At 44.3% G+C, this 22,018-nt stretch overlaps 1 protein-coding gene across 3 annotated transcripts; it reads right to left on the reverse strand.

Annotated features, from left to right (window-relative positions):
- Positions 1-455: 455 nt before the first annotated feature.
- LOC119376258 (uncharacterized) lies at positions 456-20,341 on the reverse strand. Of its 3 annotated transcripts, none has more exons than XM_049411384.1 (8): positions 20,169-20,341; positions 17,187-17,328; positions 16,819-16,854; positions 15,965-16,063; positions 13,656-13,828; positions 12,016-12,175; positions 4,055-4,204; positions 456-768 (listed from the first exon to the last, which is right to left on the reverse strand). In XM_049411384.1, the coding sequence occupies exons 2-8, from the start codon at positions 17,324-17,326 to the stop codon at positions 600-602; spliced, it is 927 nt and encodes a 308-aa protein (XP_049267341.1). In that variant the 5' UTR covers positions 17,327-17,328; positions 20,169-20,341; the 3' UTR covers positions 456-599. The 3 variants fall into 3 exon arrangements, with proteins under 3 accessions (XP_049267341.1, XP_049267339.1, XP_049267340.1); XM_049411382.1 differs by having other exon boundaries at positions 17,187-17,332; XM_049411383.1 differs by lacking the exon at positions 16,819-16,854 and having other exon boundaries at positions 17,187-17,332; positions 20,169-20,340.
- Between the last annotated feature and the right edge of the window lie 1,677 nt (positions 20,342-22,018).

Genomic DNA, 22,018 nt, shown 5'->3' on the forward strand with positions numbered 1-22,018 from the left:
AATCAGCGTCCAGATTTTGGTCATTTTGGAGAGCGGTATCGATAAGTTTTCGGAATCGTCGCGCCAAATCGACTTCATAAATGACCCACGTGCGAGACATCGGAAGACTTTCGAAATCTCAACGTTAGCTGATACTGACTGCCTTCCCCCTTCCTCACTCTACTACCTTCTTCACTGTCCTGGCCCTTGCGAGAGTAAATTTTGTTGACTGCGACCCGCTGGTTGAGGCGAGTTTAATAATCCTGCCGTACACCATCTCAAAATGCTAGCTTCTCCAGTGGGAAAAATTCGGGAATGGTCTTCTCGCTACCGTTAAGTACCGAACGAGACCATCGTTATGCTTCTATTCTTTACACATTCAGGTTGAGTGAAATTTATATGCTGTGCGGAGGCGTATTGAATACTTTCTGAAGAGAAGGGTACATGGAAAACGACATAAGCCATGATTGTTAGCAAAAAAAAAATCTTTTCTCATTCGTGCATTCGTATAGTTGTTAAGGCGACGCTACGACATAAATATGGAGCAGTTATGTGCGCTTTCTAGGTTTGATGTTACGTTGTTCACGTAAACACTTTTTTTTAAAAGTCATTTGTTCCTTTTATTTTTTTGTTTCCGAAGTCCATATATCGTTCACACCTTTGACGCCTATCTTCGCCAGAAAGTAGGCCTTGAAAAAGTTGGGCGGGTCGTAGATACGCCATTTCTTGACTCTCCACTTGTCTACGACATATTTTTTACAAAACACCTTCAGATGCGGCTTGCGCCTTCTGCAAAATGGGTTAAAGGGATCAGTAAAACCGCGTTCTGCATGATAGCCATGACAACGTTGCATCAAGCGAAGGATTGCAAAATTACCTATAAAAATTAAATAAATTACCCAACCAATTAAGCTTTCTGAAACATTCTTATATAATAAATGACATTAGAAACTACTGCAGGCGGTAATTCATCATATCGCACTTTTGAACAGTAGTGAAATTACTTTGAAGTTGCTTTAGAGGATTCATGAGTCATCCACCAACTCATGTACGCTCCACTTGCACCATATAGGCATTGAAATCTCGGAAATCTTTGTTGAACTTCTCATGCTTGAGGTTTCGGCACTCATATTACCTTTTCTGTGTCATTTTCCTTTACGTTTGCGTCAATTTTTGCGCCATTAGGTAAGGGCAAAATATATTTTAGTCAAAAGTAATGGGAAAGTAATCAGTAACGTTTTCGAAATTACTCTCTACATCTAATTTATTGCATTGGTAAATTACCAGCCTACGAGAGTCACACGCTGTAATAATTACTGCAAAAAATTTATTTATTTGCGCTAATATTTTATCACTGTAAAGTCTGCATCAACACAGAGGTTAATCATTTTGAAAACAGACAAATGCTTTTTAAAGCGATAATTAACAAACTGATAAGCTGTTAACCCTGAGCGTCACACCGATGTCCGAATGAGAAATGTGCGTGGAATGAATATTGGAGAAAGGAAAGACAAAAAAAAAAACAAGTGGCCTAAACATACTCGTATACAGCAGAACCTTGCTGATAATTCTTTCACGGGACAATTAAGGAAAAAATTGAGAGCAGGGAAACGTACGTGCGGAGAAACGGGACATAAAAGATAAATTAGAATAGTGGCGAGAAGAGAACCATCTTATTTCAAACCTTTCGCTTGAAGAAATCGCGCGACACCGCCTGGCGCACTAAGACGACACCGCACCAACACACGACCAGCGCGAGAGCCCACGAGCGAGAAAGAAAACATCAGAAGACCACGAAGAGCATTTCCTACAACCTCCCTTCTAAAGTTCTTTAACATTTATAACACCACTCAATTCTTGGCCAATCTCCCGCAGTGGGTGTGAGCCAAAGTGGAAGGCGAACAAGAACAAGAACAAGTACAAGAATTTCCTACAATAACGATACGATGAGTCCACCCCGGCACCCAGTCGACGAAGAACAGGATGACTCCGCGCAACAAAAAACTAATCTCGAAATTCATACTTTTGTCGAACGCATCGAAACGAATTTTAACACGCAAACACGTCATAGAGGCCATGTCTAGATGAAAAATAAAGATCACAGAGGTTGGGGTTTTCTTGGCAGGACTTAAGAATGCATCATAGATGGCGCCCTAACCGCTTCTGGAAGCCACTTCGATCATCAAGCCACCAAGCGGACCAAGCCAAGCTATGTGAAAAGTCAACATGGCCGCCTGGGCCGCCTCCGAGGGCCGGTTCGCAACGTACAATGTGGGAATGGTCCCATGTTTCTGACGTGACAGCGGGGTTTTCAATGCATTGGATCTTATAGGAGCTGCCGGGGCCGCCCCAACACGACGTAACAGCCAGGAAAACACAGCACCCGGGAAAGTAACAGCGGGGTTCTATTCTATCACTGATGTAGTCATTACATAAAAATTATGACGATTGAACCCCCCCCCCCTTTGCATTGTATATTGATGTTTTCCGATATCTTTTATCCGTTCCAGTGTAATATAGTGTGCGATGACTGAGAAAAAGCTAAAATAATTTTTTGAGTACTTAATAGCAAACTCACGATAGACTTATGCACTACCACCAATATAAATGCGTTTCTCCTTAAATCGGTGAACATTCAATGGCATCCTAATTAATGAAATATATCAAGCCAATTAACATTTTTGCTCGGCATCAACATGGTTATTTCGAACACTTGTCTCGATAAATGCACCTTATAATATGAATCAGGTATGGCACTACATGTATGGCCAATAAGGATTCCTGTTTTTGTGAACTTTTTGAATACTTTTGACCGCATCATGTAATAAGAGTCGCTTGCTAACAGAGTCCTTTAACAACAAAAGAGTGGTGCATTAGCTTCAATGCAAAATTAGGAACTTGACAATATCACTTCCCAAAAACGATGCGTCAGATTTACCGCACGGTTGTCCGAGGCCACTCCATCCACACTATTTCGTCTCGCACAAATGACGCGCGCTGCCCACTTGTCATTATAAGGCCATCAGCGTAGCTTTTTTTTTATCTTTATGCGATGCTGCGCACGCTAAACAGCGAAATGTGCTTTGACAGTCGCATGGCTAGAGATCTAGTGCGCAGTCGCCGATTGTGTGCTGCCTGCACGACTTTCTTATGGCGAAAATGTACAAGTAAGGAATGTGACATGTCGACTCTGACTGCCTGTCTCCGTCGCAGCTAAAGCTAGCTGATTGCCCCGCTAAAGAAAATTACACCATCTCCCGCTAAAGGGGACCATGAGGCGATGCGAAGCCGGAGCACTTGCACGATCGCGTTCCGTTGGCGTTCGTTGGGCATGCTACCGTCCTCGCGTCGTGTAATGCGAGGAGGAACGCTACGCGCGTCTTGTCTTCCCTCTAGCCTGGCCGTTAATTCTCACAGGGCGAGCGGGGAACGCGGTCGACAGGCTTGCGAGAGGGCGGCAGCGTGGGAGAGGAGAGATTGGGGGAGGGGACGCGCATGAGCTGGTGCTCATCGCGGCGTTGCGCAGGAGAGAATTTCGGCATGTCTAGGCCGCGTTTCAGAGGAAAGGGGAAGGGGAGAGGGGATGTGGAGAGGGGTATAGGAGAGGGGAAGTGGAAAAGGGAAAAGGGGAGAGGGGGAGTGGAGGTGTGTGGAGAGGGTATGCGCATGCGCAGTAAGGGTGGTCACGCCGCACACAACCACCACCAGATTGAACTCCGCGATAAGATACTTCGCATCTAATAATCTGCACTTTGTGAGTTTCCCATACAGCCGCCATCGCACTACAAAAACACGCATGATGATGACCCTGAGTTGCCTGCCCTATTTATTTTATTGCAAATGGTAAAAGAAAATGGTATGTGAAAACACAAATGGTAAGATGGACCCACGTATCGTTGGCGTTTAAGAGCCGTTCACCCCTGTGAAACCTTCATCTTTTTAGCTTCTGTGCTATTCAAAGCTGCCAAACAGAACTCCGATATCTAGGCAATACTACATGCCCCACGCGCTCAATACACGCTGTAGTAATTCGGAAAAAGCAGCTACGCCACGCCACATTCACTAATGATCGTACCTGTGTTTATCGGCGCACTTTGTTGGACGATCGTACTTGTAGCACTTTGTCCTAAGAAGGTCGAAATATCCTATGCCCAGTGAAAAAGCAGTAAACGTTTGGGCGTTCAGCAGACAGTTGAAGAACTTTTTATCAGCATCACAACCTGTCCTGCAGAGGTAGAAAATGAAATACAAAAACCAACTGTTAGGAGGCTTCGCAATATGATGGCTCGCGTGAGCCTTCGGTAGCCCCAACGGTAGAGCGAATTTGGACAAAAACGTCTCATAGCAGGATTGTTGTCATGGGAGAGGATTTGATATTCAGAGCATGCACTGGTAATACTCAATCTATTTACACCAATCCTCGGTTGTATTTTTACATGCTGCATAACTTTTGATGCTACAATATCGGGGGGCATTTATTCGTTAAAAACACGTCTGGTAAATGTGTCCTCGAAGTGGTTGTTATAATGATAAATTTACAACATGCGCTATGTATTGAAAACCAGAGCTCAAGGTGAACAATTATTTTTTACTAAAACATATTTTTTTTCTTGAAGGTTGTTAGTCGTGTCACAAGTTGTCTCTGAAGTAAACTGGAAGCATGAAAGCACATTTATTGACAGTCAGTCAGATTTCAAAGATTTAGCAGCGAGAGATTCACTACCATAATGAAGAGGATGATGGCTCACATATGCAAAAGAAAGCTAAACGTATTCGCAGTAGTTGTACTGAGCCACAACAGCTAGCGTTGCGTGACTGAAATGACACATGAAGACAATAAAGAAAAATGGGGGGGAGCGGAAATCGGGAAGGACACCCCTAAGAAAAATCACATTTCTCTCATGTAGACTTACACATTTACAACTACATCTAAGTGTATATTACCTATATATTTATTTATGTATTATTCAAGCCATAGAGTCATATTTCATGTGATGATTATCAACATCCCATTAGAAAACGTGTAGCTCAAAACACAGGTTCATATTTACATAAGACATTTCGAACACACGAAATATTATATGAACGATCTTTTTCTGTGATGTACTGAAAAAAGCGGCGAGACATGGAGACATGTTCTCGCATGCAAATTTTTCTTGTGGTGTACGTTGATCTATATATATATATATATATATATATATATATATATATATATATATATAAATATATATATATATATCAGAGCTGGAATTAAGAGTTTGCAGGTCACGCGTAACATATGAAACATTGAAATATATGATGTCTTGAAATTCTATGATACGAATCTGAGCCCTTGTTTCGGCACCAAAGTTCATTGACCATATGCCCAATATTGCTTTTGAGCCTGTGGTAATGTCATCATGAAGAAGGACCATAGAAAAGTTAACTTTCTTGCATTTAAATAGCTCTGTCAACGCCATTTTAGATCAATTTTATGTATACAGTAGATTAAGCACTGGTATTGCAAAATAGGCACCTTTTTACTGGACACAATACGTTGAGGTTGTAGAAAAAACTTTGAGTAAAATGGGGGCATGGAATAGAGGGAAGGAAAAGGCGGTTAGGCAGGGTGAACTTGTTTGAGTCAAAAGTCCACTGTACACGAGCCGCAGGAATATATCTGATATTGTAAACAATAATAAAAATCCCTCTCTGCATTATTTCAATAATGAAATTTGCTGAATTTCGGCGTGCAATCTCAGAAAAAACACGGAAGCTGAAGCTTAAATTCAGGGTTGTCATTTATTTTTAAGAACTTTGGCGCAGCTTGACCCAATACGCCTTTTCGTACGCCTTTGGGCGACGTCGTATGGAAGGCTTCGACACACCATGGCAATGCGATTTCAGGTGGTAGAATATGATCAACCAATAATAACGTTGCAAAATGCAGGAAAGGTAAAGCGGTGAGGATAACGAAGATGGTTCATTCGTATGTAGAATCGTGTCGCCTCTCGTAGATGCACACAATTTAGAAGAGAGCTGGCAAAAACGTACTAAATTTATCGTTAAAGAAATTCTAAGCCGATGTCCAGCCTCACTCGATCGTGCTGTTATCCTCCCACACGCCTATGAGGCTGCCACCAGCCGTGACGTGCGGTGTGTGAAGCAGGTATTCTTTTTCTTTGGGTGTTTTAGCAGCGCTGGTTTGCCATGCGGCAAAATAAACCCCGAGGCACATAAACAAGAAGAAGGCAAGGAGCACAATCAAGCAACAGACTGAGGTTACAGGATGCACCTAACAGGGTTGTCAGGTCCAAAAAGCAAAAAAATAGCCAGAACATTGGGAAAACTAGCCAAAAGGTAGCCAACTTGAGCCAAGCGCAGTAAAAGTAACCAGAAGTAGCCCCGTACATGTGAAAACAACTGCGGGGTTTTTATTTAAATGACTAAATGCAAAAGCCTTTTGGAGAAAGTGTAAATAAGTACAGCATAAAACCTTCAAAACCATAGTTGCTTAGATTCAACCATAACTTGTTCACTTTAGCAATCGTTTGGTGCAGGGTGAATAAGTTTTTTGCGCCGTTACAAGAGTGAGACTCTCTTCACGCGTCTTGCATGACTATTCTGAAAACGACTGAAGGTAACAATCGTGTGGCGACAATAATACTGAGCACCACATAAGTCTGCTGAAAATCAGAGTTGCTAGGATCGACGCATAAATTGTAGTCACTTTCGCAATAATTTCTTGCGTGATGACGAAGTCCGAGCAGTCATGCTGCAGTTCGTTCCTGATTCTAAGAAATTACCCTAAGCGAACGAGCGCTAAACATCGACGAGCCCAGAGAAGGAGAGCAGAAAATGGGCAGGCGCTGCTAACAACTATTTATTTTCGTCACACCCACCGAGTTTAAAGACATATATTCACGGTGTTGCGCATACGCAACATGGCATTGGGAATGTTTTGGCGGCAGGCTACCCTTCGAAAGTCGTAGCAGTCGCCGAGTCGCTCTTGCAAAGAGTCAAACACAGAGCAGAAAGGGTAGGGGCTCGGGCTCGGGGTTTGACTGGGAGGCCAGTAGTCATGCTTTACGTGCACGCCTTGTCGCACGGTGTCAAAAAGGTGGCAAACAGGCATGAAGTGCCTCTGGTTTTTCCTGCACCTGATAAGCTGCAAAAACTTCGCACTTGAATCTGCATTGAAAGCAAACGAGGATGCAGCACCAGCATGCAAACCCTTTCGTGGAATGCTCTGTTGGAGTTGTTTACTCAATTGTCATGTCCTGTGGGAAAATTTAGATCGGCCAGTCCGAAAGAGGCGTCGATGACCGACTTAGAGAGCACGCCCTAAGTGCAAAAAAAAAAAAAGAAACAGGACAGGTATGCTCATCTGGTCGCGCACATTTCTGCATGTGGGTGTGAACCAATATTCCGTGGCACCAGGATGCTAGGCAGAAGCAAGAGCAGTTCATATCGGCTCGCTTTATAAGAGTTTTTTTTTTATCAAAAAGAACGTTGGTCCATGTGAGGCTTCGGTATCCTTGCGTGCTTCTGAATTTGAATTTCTGCAAGGGGCTCCTTTTCACATGCGCAGCTGTCACGTGCACCTTGTTATAGGGAAGGTGTTATCGCATATTCGTTTTCTGCATTATATTTGATTTTTTTGCTTTCTCTTCCCCGATGCGATGCTGCGCATACGCAACACCGTGAATATATGTATTTAAACTCGGTGGCTGTGACGAAAGTAAAGAGTTGTTAGTAGCGCCAGTCCATTTTCTGCACTCATTCTCTGTGCTCGTCGAATTTTAGCGCTTATTCTTTCAGTGTTCATGGATAGCCAACTCACCCAACCAGTGCTGGGCAGTATCGAAGATAGATGTATCTTAGATACTATCTTAGATACTCCTTGGGTATCTTGTATCTGTATCGCGATACTTCTGGAAATAGGAGTATCTGTATCTGTATTTCCGATACATTCGATAATGTATCGTGTATCTTAAGATACAAGATACTTCTATCGTAACACAACCGTGCGAAACAATAATCGCTGGCCAGTCTCCGCTTCTCAAGCTGGTATGCCACTAAGCCATCTGAATAAGTCTTAGGGCAGTGACACAATTTTATTTTTCCGCCAGAGTACCCCAGTGAGGGCAAAAGATGAGAAAGACAAGCGCGCGGACGTCTACGCCCAGCCCACGTACCTTTTGTTTGTTCGATTTCTTTTCTTTTTAGTTGCGCCAATGCCGCGACAATTACTCTTAGTCGCTGTCCTGCGCCGCGTCTATCGCGTAAATTCTGATGTTGCTACAGTGTCGTTATTGAAGATTCTCTTGCGTCTTCTCTGTAAAGAAATGTGATGCGTGCAAGACTGGGTTTCCTTTGCGTCGCGTGGATTTTACATATCAGCGATTTGAAGGATCTTGTGGACGTAAGCTTGACTTGTATGCCATGAAATAACGCATATGCAAATAAGAATGTAACAACGTTAGCACCACTGGTACTGATGCTAGATCTAAAAGAGCAAGCGTTTACCTAAGAGAAAATATCTTGGCGTACCGTATTTTTCAGTTCTTGCTACATTAACTCAAAGAATTTATGAAATCATAATTTGATTATTAGCACAAGTGCTTTCTTAGCTGTCATTTTGCATCCGTTACATTACCTGAGTCTCTGCACTGTTTTTCCGGTCTGGTCAATGCAGTATGTCTTTTGTAACGCGCTCCCAAAATAAGATCTCTGCTTTATTCTTCTGACTGTCTTCTTTATTTCCACTACTGTTTACACAGTTACACGTTGCCAAGGCGATTTTGAAAACAATTATATAATGTGGGCGTACCTTGAGTAAACAGTACAAGACATTCTGCTTACTGCTTAGGAAAATAGAGAAATTGAGTGTACATTATAATATTGAAAATCATTAGGAGCCATCTTAAAGATGTTAGGAAGGGGATTCGAGAAACGTTGTTTTACTGAATGCTCTGTTTTGCTCATGAGCGTCCCAACGAGCCGTTTCAGGCAATTTTCCATAGGCACTGAATGATCTATTGTATCAACAGGTAAGTTGACAATGCTTCATACTCATAGCTATTCAGGGCGCCGTCTGTTGTGTTTCTGTACTCATTCAATGGAATGTTGATACACAACCACCTCTCTATTTTACTTATATTAGTTTTCCTGTTTTAGGCTTTCTTAAATATTTTCGCATTACTAATCGCCACGTATGGGAGCTATAATTGGCAATAGCGCGAATAGCGGCGGTGTCCTGCGACATTTTGTGGAACTATACAATTACGTCTGAGACGTTCTGTGTTGCACATGTTCTCGTTGAAGAAAAATGCTAAAAGATCGCACGTCGTGAGTATCAACAAAGAATCCTTTACGCCGGCAGATAAGTAGAATATGAAAATTCATTGCGGTTTTACATCATCTACGTATACACCAGGGGTCTCAAACTGAGCTTATAGCCAGCGGGCCGCAGTCGCGAAATTTAGTTGCAAGGGCCGGGACAGTGAAGATGATGGGAGAGAGTGAACAAAATTACGTTTGAAAGGAAGCCTTTCCCATATCTCATATATAGGCCATTTTCGAAGGGGACTTGGAGTCATAATTCGAAAAACATCGATACCGATGTACAGAATGATTGATATCTGGACGCGGATTCTGAAATATAGAGTTTTTGTTCCACGGTTATGTTTCAGCACATTCTGACCACATGTTCCTCACGAAAGGAATGCTTGAGACCAGTCATGTCTGTGCAGCTCACGAACATACTTATTTAGAAAATAAAAAAATGAGACGAAGACGGTCATGTGCGCGGGCCGGGCCGCTAGCGAAAGGTCTCAAACCCCTAGTATACGCCATGCGCCCCCCCTCCCCCCCCAAAAAAAGAAAGAAAAATGTCGCTACCAGCGTTGTTGCTGCTGTACACCTGTTCGGATATACGGTATTGTGCAAGCTGTCTTTTACGGACAAGGTATAAGTCCACACTGGTATTTGCGCCGTCGTGCGAAGGCTTCTTATTGAAGTTATTGCGATTATATGGCAACCTGCTAGATGGTCGGCGAGCTGTGCAAAGCAAGTACCGCTGTCAGAGAAGTGTACAAAGAGTTGCCATGTGAAGAAGCTAAAACAATCCCCAATAAGCTGTTTTGGAAGGGAACTAATGTACTTTGAGGAAGAAGGGCAAAAACTTTTGAGATACAAACAGACATTTCATTCAAGTGAAACAAAATAGGTCACAGTTAAGACATTTTCAAGCAGACATTTTCGTGCATAGGCGTTTGCTGCTACATTATATGGATCTATAATAACAAATTTGAGAATGTATCGAATTATCTTAAGATACAATTGCCAAGTATCGTATCGGATACAATTTTTTCGGCAGTATTTTGTATCTGTATCTCCAATACTTCTTGTCTGAGTATCTTGTATCGTATCGCGATACAATTTCAAAGTATCTTTGCCCAGCCCTGCGCCCAACAGTCTTCTCTGCTAAGAAATGACACAAGCACTTTGTCAGATATCGAAATTGCAGTGTCAGTGGGTGCAGAGCGCCACGAATGCAGAGAGCTTTCGATTGTCCTACTCATTTCTAATTATGGTTTCAAGCGGCCTTCAGCAGCAGGTGGTATGCAAAGTACGGCGCCATGCAACAGCCTTTCCTGAGACCCAGCTGCGTATCCAAAAGCATTTTCTTTTGTGTAATACAAGTGCCACATTCAATTTTGGGAGCTTTAAACTTGCCTTGGCCGCCATGTTTTGACATCGCATACTGGAACACCAGCAGCTGCCACGTAACCAGGTGTTGATAACTTGGTTCAAATCGAGCAAACAAGACAAAAAGGGGACCATGAGGTGATGCGAAGCAGCGTTTCGGCATGTAGAGCCGCGTTTCAGGGGGGTAGGGGAAAGGAGGAAAGAGAGGGAAAAGGGGAAGGGGAGAGGGGAAGGGGAGAGGGGAGGGGAGAAGGGGTGTGCGTGGAGAGGAGGTGTGTGAAGAGGGTTTGCGCATGCGCACTAAGGGTGGTCACGCCGCACACCACCGCCGGATTGAACTCCGCTATAAGATGCTTCACATCTAATTCATAAAGTAGCCAGGTAGTCAAACCACTTTTCCTACCGCCAGCAGCCTAGAAAAGCAGCCAAATTGTCGCAAAGTAGCCAAACTTCGCAACGCTGTTCGCCTACGTCGTTGTGAACGTCATTCCGCTCAGTTGCGGTTAAGGATATAATTGGCAAAGTGGTGGGTGTTTTAATGAGAGGGCAAAATAGCATTGTAATCATGTGAAGAACGGCAATGGAAGCCACTTTGCCCTCTCATGTAAAGAGCTGTGGTAGCTACCTAAAGTTCCTGCTTACAAAATTCATTGCTAACAGTTGGGACACGGCTGAAAGAGACGTGATTGAAGTTTTCTATATCATACAACGAGCCTAGAAATGTATGGGTAAACTATCCATGTCATTACTGGATAAATAATCGTCATTTGGGACGGCCATTTGGGACGGACAGATATAGAGAGCGCGTGCATAAACTGTGTTGCAGAAGATCGTGATCATGCACATGTCCGAGCGTTTCCAGTTTTGCTGATTGTGGTGGTGTGCTTTTTCTGTGGGTGTGATTTTGTATGCATGCTGGTTTTATTCGGCAACGCTTAAAAACAGTCGGTAGTTGGCTCTCGTGCTGGTCTGCTTCGCACTTAGATGTTTGCATGAGTATGTATGACCAAATAAATCAAACCAAAGCTTTGGCACATAACACTTGAGGCACTTGTAATGAAAAAATCTGTAAACAGGGGATGGGTGCTCGAGCCGACGTTTCGACAAGTAGACTTGTCTTCCTCAAGGTTGGAACTGAAGAAGACAAATCTAGCCTAGAAGTCCCGACATTTCCAGCCTTGAAGAAGACAAGTCCACTTGTCGAAACGTCGGCTCGAGCACCCACCACCTGTTTAAAAATTTTTTCATCGCAACCCTCCATCTTCCTCTTCGTGCCCTTTCCCTGAAGCACTTGCAGTAACCTAGGGCATTTTAACGGTGCAGATTCTGCGCAAATGAACTTACATTGTATAGAACAGCCTATTTCTTATTCCGCGCTTTGCTCCAAAGGCTGGTATGCTTTCCTTGGCGGAGTCGTGTTCACGGCAGCACATGTCCGCCTGCCAGGACACTCCGAGGTCGTTGTAGTCAGTCGCTATGTTTCCAGCGCCACACCATTTCGTTCCTGCGCCGAGACATTGTCGTGTGCGCATCCATAAAGTTTCAGTGAAAAAGCCCTGTCGTGCTTACAGAATATGGCGTTTACGGCTCGCATTATGTTTAAGCGCTTTCTGCGAGCGGAAGAAGACGTGTGACACCGGCACGATAAGTTTCTCCTTTGCGTGCCCTGGAGAGAAATATCATTTTTGTGGCAAATATTGCAGCAATCAGCATAAATGGAACGCAGATTACGTAACGGAATTGCAAGCGCGAGATGCAAAATTACCTAGCACGCTGTCATTACACAAAAAAAGAGAGCTGCACCTACTGATCTACCGAACGTGCGAAATCATCTTAAGTGACCCTGGCTATCCATCTCGCCCGAGGTCAGTTCTTTTTGTATTTACACTGAACTGATGTAACGCGCCTTAGAAATCTGTTGAACACGAATACTAGAATAAAGTAACCCGTTTTATCGTTGGGAATTTTGTGAGAAATATCAGTTACAACGCACTTGACATAAAGGACGTCTTCTTCAGTGTTCTGTTGAAAGAAATTGCGCCCCAAGCACACCATGAAATATGTTGTGCCCCCGTAGGAGAAAATATCTATGCGATTTTGGCATTACTACCTAGTCTCACAGCCAACAATATTACGAGGGCTCTGTAGATGAAATGCATTATCACCTATAAACCCATTAGTAGAATTAAAAATTGGGCGAGCCTCGTCACGCTAAGCGTAAGACCTATCAACTTAGGTTTGCGATGCCTAGATGTCGTTTGTAAAGAACCCCAGCTTTAAATTGCATATGGAGCTTTCGAATCCGCAGTGTTGCTACATTATTTCTGCCAAGTGAATTCACACCGTAGGCTTACTGCTGAAACAGCTGCTGAAACACTACAATGGAAAGAACATCCGCATTGTATCTCTCACAAAGTCGTCCCGCTTTTGTACGCGCGACACAAATCTAGGTTAACTGCCTTCGAAGTGCGTGACGTACATCTATAGTCAAATGTATGAGACACGACCGATCTCATTTCGCTCTCTTTCTTTTTATTAAATGTGTCTAAGGAGAGGGCGGTACGTAGGTGTGGCTCCACCTACACCTCTTCTCGTACATATTACTTTTCATTTAAAGTGGCGAACTTTCACAAAACCGCACACAATTGATACATGAGTGAACATTCGCAATGTTCGATAGCCATGCATTCGCTTAGCGCCTCAAGTATTACGGCTTCTTAACCTACTAGAAAGTGAAATATTTTGCCCCAGCTAAGCTTTTATGCATAGTTTTATTTTTCTCGCATACGTCTTGCGTCACTCCGTCAATGCTCATTACTGGCTGATGGTAGCAACGAGAACCATGGAAGTATAAGGTATAAAAAAGAGCTACTACGATGTTCATCTTTTTCTCCAGAATAAACAATATACAGAACTATTTGCGTACTGCATGTTTTCTACTTCACAAAGTGATTCACTTCCAACGTCCCTGTTACTTGAAATACCTGGAAACATGAGGGCTCCTTGAAGTCCCTTGTCCCGGAGCCTTGGGAAATATGAATCCTTGGCATTCTGGGGCCTCTGTGCGCACTGCTGCACTACGTTGGTCATCTGATATTCGTCTACCTGATCCACAACAAAAGCGGGAGCAGATGAAAGCAATTCACCGATGAGCGCCCTGCAGAAAGAAGCGACATCAACTCTTCGCATCGTTGTTCAGCAGAAGATGGGCTCGCGGTAACCGGCACTACCTTTCGTAATAACGATTTTTAACGTTTATTGTCATCAGTGGTCTCCCACATGAGCACTAAGGCCCACGTAGTGCAATACACACACACACACACACACACACACACACACACACACACACACACACACACACACACACACCACACATATATATATATATATATATATAATGTGTGTGTGTGTGAGCATATCATCATTGCAGTAAGTCAGAGCCACTCACGTGCATCCTCAAAGCCATATGGCTGCTTATCCCTGAATGGGCGACATAACAACACACTTGAGACTGATAAGACGAGTGTTTGCAATAGGTATTTTCCATAATTTTCACGCAATACATCACTTTTCTGTGCGCTGAAAGGAACGCCAGATGGTTATGCCTGGAACATGAGACTGGAAACATCCCACCAGTACCTGATTGTGACGCCACAAACTTCTTACTAACTTACTCCATTTTAGCCACTGTGGCTATGTATAGCCCTGTTTACACTGAAGAACTTCAGGTCACTCGGCAAATCGCTCCACAGGTCGCCCGACGTCAGTGACTGGGAAAAGCCCTCATCGCGCCGATTGGTCCGAGACAGAATTTCTACGCCCGGAGAAAAGCATCGTTTCTAACAAGCCAATGGCAACGCGAGGTTACGGAAGAACGAAGGGGAACGCTTGTAGAGTCACGAACGGCGTGGAAGTTGAATGCCGCCAGCATGGCCGAGCCTGTCATGCGTAAGAAGAGCGCTAAAACGCTGCTAGCGTTCCAATACGGCCGTGGAACATGCAACTATGACTGGACACGAGGGGAGAGTCGACGCTCACCTGTGTCATGCTGGGCGCGCCGTACTGTTCATCTGTCTACCTATGGGCGCTGAGCCGTGCCCTCACGACGGGAGGCAGAAAATGGCGCCCTTTTATTTATTTCTTCTTCTTTCATGAACATCTCTCTCTCTCTCTCTCTCTACCTCATGCGTTTAAAAGACGACCAAGTTTCGCCACATTACAGAATGGAGCCGCCAAGGCGGCTCAATTGCTTGCATACCTTGTAAGGCCAAATTGTTGTGGTTCTTGTAACCTCTGCCACATGGCTCATACCCACTCCGGGGGATTGTCCAAGAATTGATCTTAGGAATCTTTTTAGATATTTTGAGTATTGAATATAGATAACAATGATGATGATGATGACCTCTTCCCGATGGCGCTCACCTACACAGGGGGATGGGCCAAGAACCGGGCGGAAGGATGCTTAAGGTAAACACCTATGATACTAAACAAATCTGGACGTTTAAAATCAAACATCATCGGCGAATAAATGAAAATACTTAACGAGCAAGCGGTCAGGCTATCGTTTAGGCTTTCTAAGATAAATACTGACAGATTTCGAACAAAGATTATGAACAGAGAAAAATATACTAACACGGTAATCTTTTTGTTTCATTTATGTAACCAAACATAGCAGAGCAGACATCCCTGTGGCTATAAACTAACGAAGTGCCGCCAAATGATAAAATTACTGGAACATTTATTGGCAATCCTAACTTCTGAAATGGAGCTACAAGGTATCTTTTTCTCTGATTGGAATAGCTGCGACAAAATAAAATGCTCTATTGTTTCGAATTCATTGCAAAACATGCATAACGAGGACGCCTTCAGTCCAGCTTTGTGTAAGTAATAATTCAATTGCGGAATTCTACATCGTAATTTGGTGTAAGAAACTTCTAACTGGCGAGATAAGGTTGTCTGCAGCCAAAATCCTCCTCCTCTACGCTCAACTCATCGGCGTTTCTCTGCAGGCGTGGTCATGCCTCTACCGTGAATCTTTTTTTTTTACAGTGAAGTTGTTTACCTCTAGCCAATGCGTTCACAGGGGTGTATTATAGGCGGCTCGCGTCCGTATGTAAGCAAAAAAAAAAAAAAAAAGGAGGCGCCACTGAAGGAGCGTGATCACGGCGCTTGCCTCGGCGTTCAGGAAATGAGCACAACGTCAAAAACACTTCCAACTTTGAAAAGTTGCAAGGGTTTTTGACGTCGAAGCTTTTGTTCCATGGAAAAATAGCTTCACATTAAAATGACTTACCTATCACCGAACATGTTGCAGGACTCAATACGGCCATATCCGTCCAAAAACACCTCTGCAAGCCGGTGACCACCGAAATGCACATCTGTAACAACGCGACTACATAAAATAATTTTTAGTTTTGTAAATAAAGGTAAGAGCATAACGGTAAGACATCGAAATTTTTGCATTCAGTAAGCCACCCTGCCTTCCAGAAAAATATCTCAAAGGAGCCCGCGGAAGATTTTTTTTCCTGTTAAACTTGGAACAATGTATTTAAACCTGTAAATTACGTTCCATAATAGAGTACCAATACTATTTTTCAAACATACGTAGTAATGGCGGACACATTACGAGCGCAATGTTTTGCACTTAATACTCTCCACTCTGAAGGATATGGGAGATGCTTCATCTACGACATTAAATGGTATGTTCGCCAATATTTTTATCACTTACATTAATAATTCGCAATTTCCTTTCAATGCGGGGTTTTCGATTGATTAGACGATTGATTTGTCGAGCACTTTAGAGAGACCGAAGCGCAATTATTGACACACGCAGGACCTAATTTCACATTTGAGAGGAGAACAAACACTACAGCTCGATATGCCTTTCATGAAGAATATTCATCAACTTGGTAAAGCTCAAATATATACGGCGTTTGTAATTATTGAATGGATAACCGATATATAACTAATAAACTTATTCAAAGATTATGTCTGCTTGATGTTACCAATCGGGCACTGGCAGGTGTGAGTCGGAATGTGCTCGATGTCGTCACAGGACAGCCGCTAAAAGCTGTCCTCCCCCCCCCCCCCCCTCCACACCGCTCTTCCCCCGTTAAAAACAGCTAGGACGTTCAAAACTATGCCAACCTTCTTCCCTGCCTGGAAACTCCAAGCGCCATGCGCCTCTAAATATAAAATATTGCTTCCACTGTGACAGGTTCGTCTCCTATACGACAAAGGTACCTTCCCGTCAAGCTTAAAGGGCCGCTTTTGCTTGAGCTCCGTTAAATTATTTCGTAGTCATAAAGAATTACAATATCATGCGGCTGGTGCCGTATCATACCTCGGGTTGCTGGGGAAACTAAGCATCTCGCATTTGCAGAGTTAATGTATTTCTTTTAGCAGATTTCGTACAAGCAACTGGACAACATATCAATGGATAATGGAATCACTCGAGTAAACATAATTTAAAGCCGAAGCATTCCCTAATTTATGGTCAATGAAAGAGAGCTTACTGGCTTGGAGATGTAGACTCTGCCCAGTGCGAAGCTTTTTCCGACTTCTCCGACATATCTTGAAGATTTTTAAAGCCATTTGCGCCGCCCACCAAATAAATAACGACGCCCAGAACGAAACCAAGTGCCAAAAAAGGCATCACTGCCTGAAAAAAGTGGACAAGCCATTAGGTAGTGCTAAAAAAAACTGCACGCTGCGGATTTTACTGCACAATATTCGTTCTGATGCATGATGCGGGCTGCCACATCTCACAGTGAGCGCTGCAGCGTTTCAAAAAACGGCACAGGGCCGCTGAAGTGCTCCGCTAAATATACTGAGTTAGTGTGCTTCATTTTACTATTGCTTCGCTCGACGTGTGATGTAGTTAATGAAATTGATTTTCGACATTCCAAGTGCGGCCCTCGCTGATGTTCACCACGGGCTTGTTGAACAGAAAAAAATATGTGGCGTGTTCAAACAGCTCGCTTCAAATTCGTTATTCCAGTGAGTCTGTAGACTTAAGAGCAATATTCTTATGATTGTATGCAGCGAGACTATGGAATTTGTTGCTAAAAAAAAACAACACTATGCTTAAACCATATTTATTGAATAAACAAGCGCAACTTAATAACAACATGGTCTCCAACGCCTACTGCAGCTCGTAAACGCAATTTATTTACATCAAAGGAGAAATATATCCAAAAGCCCTGTATTAAATACATGATGTTTTTTTTTCATACACAGACCATCTAATAAGGGGCAGGCCGCAAGAAAAAAAGTGCTGCGTTCCTTTTGCGCTTGTCAGCCAATAAACGCTTACTGGCGCTCCAAATCCAGTTTCCTGTACCAGAATCTAACCAAATAGCAAAGCATACCCGCAGGCAGGTCCGGCAATATGTCCGAAGTAAGAAACAGCAAGGCAGCAAGAACAATCCCACGATAGTTTTTTTTTATTGTGCCTACTAGTCCACTGCAATTTGTCGAACCTTTTTCCTAATAATACACATTGTCGGATTCAGAACAGGTTCTTTAACACTCCTCGAAAAGGAATGTCTCGCGGAGCTAATGCTCTTGCTGACCTGTGCGCCGCTTGGTATATGCGAGCTTGTTTTGTTAAAAGAGGAGCATGGTAGTAGGCGCCACATCGCTTCGCATTCATGTCAAATGCAGTCAACGTACCTTTGTGTGCGGGTAATACAATCGCGCATTGTTTTCCACCCACACTATTCTTTCAATAGAGTGCAGGCAGAGTGCGCCGCGACAAATCGTCGCCCGAAGAACTGCTCGCCCTTTAATGTTTTTTTTTTTTTAAGCGGCATCGCGTTTGCAGCTGCATTATTGTGTTCTTATTTCACGTAGTTCGGAGTGGCGGGGAGGAGGGGAGGGAGAAGGGTATGCCTGCCCTCGCTTGGCTAACTTCCATGAAATAAAGGCTTTCAGCGTATGCTCCGTCGATTTAGCATAGGCGCAAATGTGATCGAGCAAGCTGGACGGACGCCGTGTGCCATCTATTTAAAATAGGGGTCTCAAGCTCACTTCAGCTAGATGGCCACAGTCACAAAATTCGGCCCTACAAGGGCTGCATTTTGGGACTGCGGCTCCCTAGCTGAGGTGAGAACGCTGAATAAGGCTGGAGTAAAGAAGGCTCTGAAAAAGGCAGTGAAGAAGGCTGAAGCAGGAGGTGGGTGAGGACCTTGAGCAAGGTGTAAGCTAACGTTGCACTTTGAAAGAAAGCCTTTCGCATATCTCATATATGGCTCGTTTTTGAAGGGAATTTAGAGTGAGGATTCAAGAAACATCGATGCCGATCTCCACAAGGATCGAAATCAGGACGCCTACGCTCAAATTTTGTGTTCGCCGATTTCGGAAGCCGATTCTGACTTTTTGTTCTACGATTATGTTTCAACACACGCATCTCGAGAAGAATGCCTAATACCACTGATGTCTCTGTATATGAACATACTTATTAAGAAAAATACGATGAAATGAAAACAGTCGTGTGCGGGAGGATTGCTAGCAAAAGGTTCGCGGGCTGCGTGTGTGAGATTCCTGGTTCGGGATATAAGACGTAATGGAAGTTCCATTGGGAGAGAAAGAAGAGAACCTTGCGAGTAGTGGCGGTAAAGAGTTTGTGACTATGGTTTTCTTTAATTAAACGGTGACCCCGCTGCAATATACAAAGGCTCGGACAGCACACTCGTACATGACAATCGTTTCAGTGCTACGATTGTTAGCTTCGGCAAGCTGACTTAACTGAGAGCGGACTAGCCAATACGGTCACGTGCGCGAGCAGCCGGCTTTGCTGTGCGTGGCGACTCCTCGGTGCGGTTTTAGGGTGTGGCGTGTTGTACCCAAGTGCATTTGCGGTCAATATAGACATGGAGACTTGCTTTGCACGAGTGCGACGTTTGAAAGTGTCGTTGTTTAATCGAATATGCACTCGGCCTCACGGCGTTTGCAGCATCTCGATGCCATAGAATAACTCGTTTGGGCTAATAACACCCGAATCTTCCAGAACAAACGACGCGCGCTTACTGGCTGTTCCGACATACCCGGTCACATGAAAAAAAGGAATGATAACCTCGGATAATGCGCCCAGCCAGCAAAACAAAGGTGCTTACCAACATCATTTCTGGTTTAAATAAACGTGACAAGATCTACATGCATATTAGGCCGCGCATGCCCCTGGACATAAGGCGTGAGGCCCCGCAAGCGCCGCAAGGTATCGACCCACCGAGCAAAGCCGGAGGCTCGCACGCTCTACTCAGAGGTGGAGGGGACTGTACATTGATTACGGATGTGGATTACCAAGCGTGCAGGCTATGCACCCAATGTGTGTGTGTTCATGTATGTGCGTTGATGAAGGGGGGCCGTGCGTGTATTGAGCGACCAAACTCGTGCTTATCCTGGAACTGGCATGACTGTAGACGTTCCAACGTGAAAACGCTAGCAACAGAAACGCTATTTTTTTTAAAATACAGCGTAACCTCGCACCCACTTACCTGTAAGGCAATGCCGAAAACGCAAGGCGGAGGAAATTTGTTATCAGGAGATAATAACACCTCACGCGCTTCTTCCTTTTGATAACACGCGGCAGTATACCTATACACCGAGACCGAAAAAGGATCACGCATACGGCAGCTTTAAACTATTGTGGCCCACTGAAACGACGACCACGCACAATGTAGGTACAAAAACGAATAAAATATGTTTGGCCGGAGCACTTGCGGCGTTGCGGTCATTGTTGTCCCGCTAGCAGTGAGTGTGTCATGATATCACAAGCTAGAGGTCTGAAATAAACTCGAGGTCTTTTTTACCGCTGTGAACGCTATAGAGTTTACCCAACAAATACCCAATTCACTGTTCTCTTTCTTGTTTTCTGCGAAAACAGTGACTAAAAAGCCCGTGGTTCACCGAAGCAGTGCGCTACTTTAAGAAATATTACGAACTGAAAATTCCTACTTATCCCAGGAAGTTTGGGAAATCGATGTCATTCGAAGCAACCTGTACAAAGAGCCGGTTGCGCTACATTGTTTGACGTTCAGCCATTAAGCGTTAGGAGGCGGTGTGACGTCATTCGCAAAATTGTGTAGTTGCGGTGTGAGGCGAGCATAGCGGGCACGCCGACTGCACCGCGGCTCCTAATGGTTGCTCTTCATTCAGACACGATGTCAGGGCTTGCGCGCAAGCGCAGAAGTCAGTTACGTCGGCGAGATACGAATTTTCCGGCACGCTGAAGGTGCCCTACGCCATTAAGTTTCATAATAGTACGCCAGGGCCGTAACTAAGGGAGGGTTGAGGGGGTTCTGACACCCCCCGAAATTTTGTCATTCTTTAACTTTTCGGGAGATAGTCAAATATTTGCATGCCTTCACAGCGAGCACGAGTTGCCAAAGTTGGCCGTTCTACACGCAAACACCCCAGAAAAAAATTCCTGGGTACGGCCCTGTAGTACGCTAGCGGGAAATCTGGCGCCAGTGCCTATACTATACAAGGCTATGCCACGCTTTACCCTCTCCCCTCCTTCTCTCCTTCCTCCGCACCTTCACTGCCTTTTCCCGTCCTCTTGCTTTACTATAGTATGCATGACAATGCTAGACTATGAGGTGCTTGGCACTCCTACCACCCTGGCTTCCCTTTCCCAACCGCTATTCTATACATGGCTATGGTATGCCTTTTAAATGCGAAGCATTTCTTAGCGAACTTCTGCGACTTTGAGCGTATCTATCTATCTATCTATCTATCTATCTATCTATCTATCTATCTATCTATCTATCTATCTATCTATCTATCTATCTATCTATCTATCTATCTATCTATCTATCTATCTATCTATCTATCTATCTATCTATCTATCTAGCCGCCTACGACTTTGTGCTCTCCTGGTCGCTTGGTTAATCGAATGTACACCAAAATTGGTATAGGGAACCCAAGCTCAAGTTTGCAGCGCGACGACAGCGCCGCGCCAGCCGCGCTGCGGCTCTGTCGGAAAGCTCTGAACCTTATGCGCGGCTGACTCAGCTCCTTTCACGGTAACGGTAGCGCACGTGCGCACGCGTTCTTCTCTCGGTGCGGTTAACTGGGGGGGGGGGGGGCGTCAGCTCGGCACGTTGAACCGAGAGGCTTGCTGTGCGAAGCTGCGCATTTCCGCGATGGCAGCGCAAGCGTGGTCCGAAGTACTGCGGTTTAGTGGCCAGCGACAACAGTGCAGACAACACCAAGGCACACAATTCACGTGTGAAACTGTATCGGTTCCCGGGCGTGTCGCACGAGAAATAAAGGCGGCAAGCGTGGATAGCTGACAGCGCTGTCTAGCCTTCTATTTTGGCTGTCTGAGTTCATCGCTTTCGTT

The sequence above is a fragment of the Rhipicephalus sanguineus genome, unplaced genomic scaffold (genome assembly GCF_013339695.2).
Source record: "Rhipicephalus sanguineus isolate Rsan-2018 unplaced genomic scaffold, BIME_Rsan_1.4 Seq1138, whole genome shotgun sequence".
NCBI lineage: Eukaryota > Metazoa > Arthropoda > Arachnida > Ixodida > Ixodidae > Rhipicephalus > Rhipicephalus sanguineus.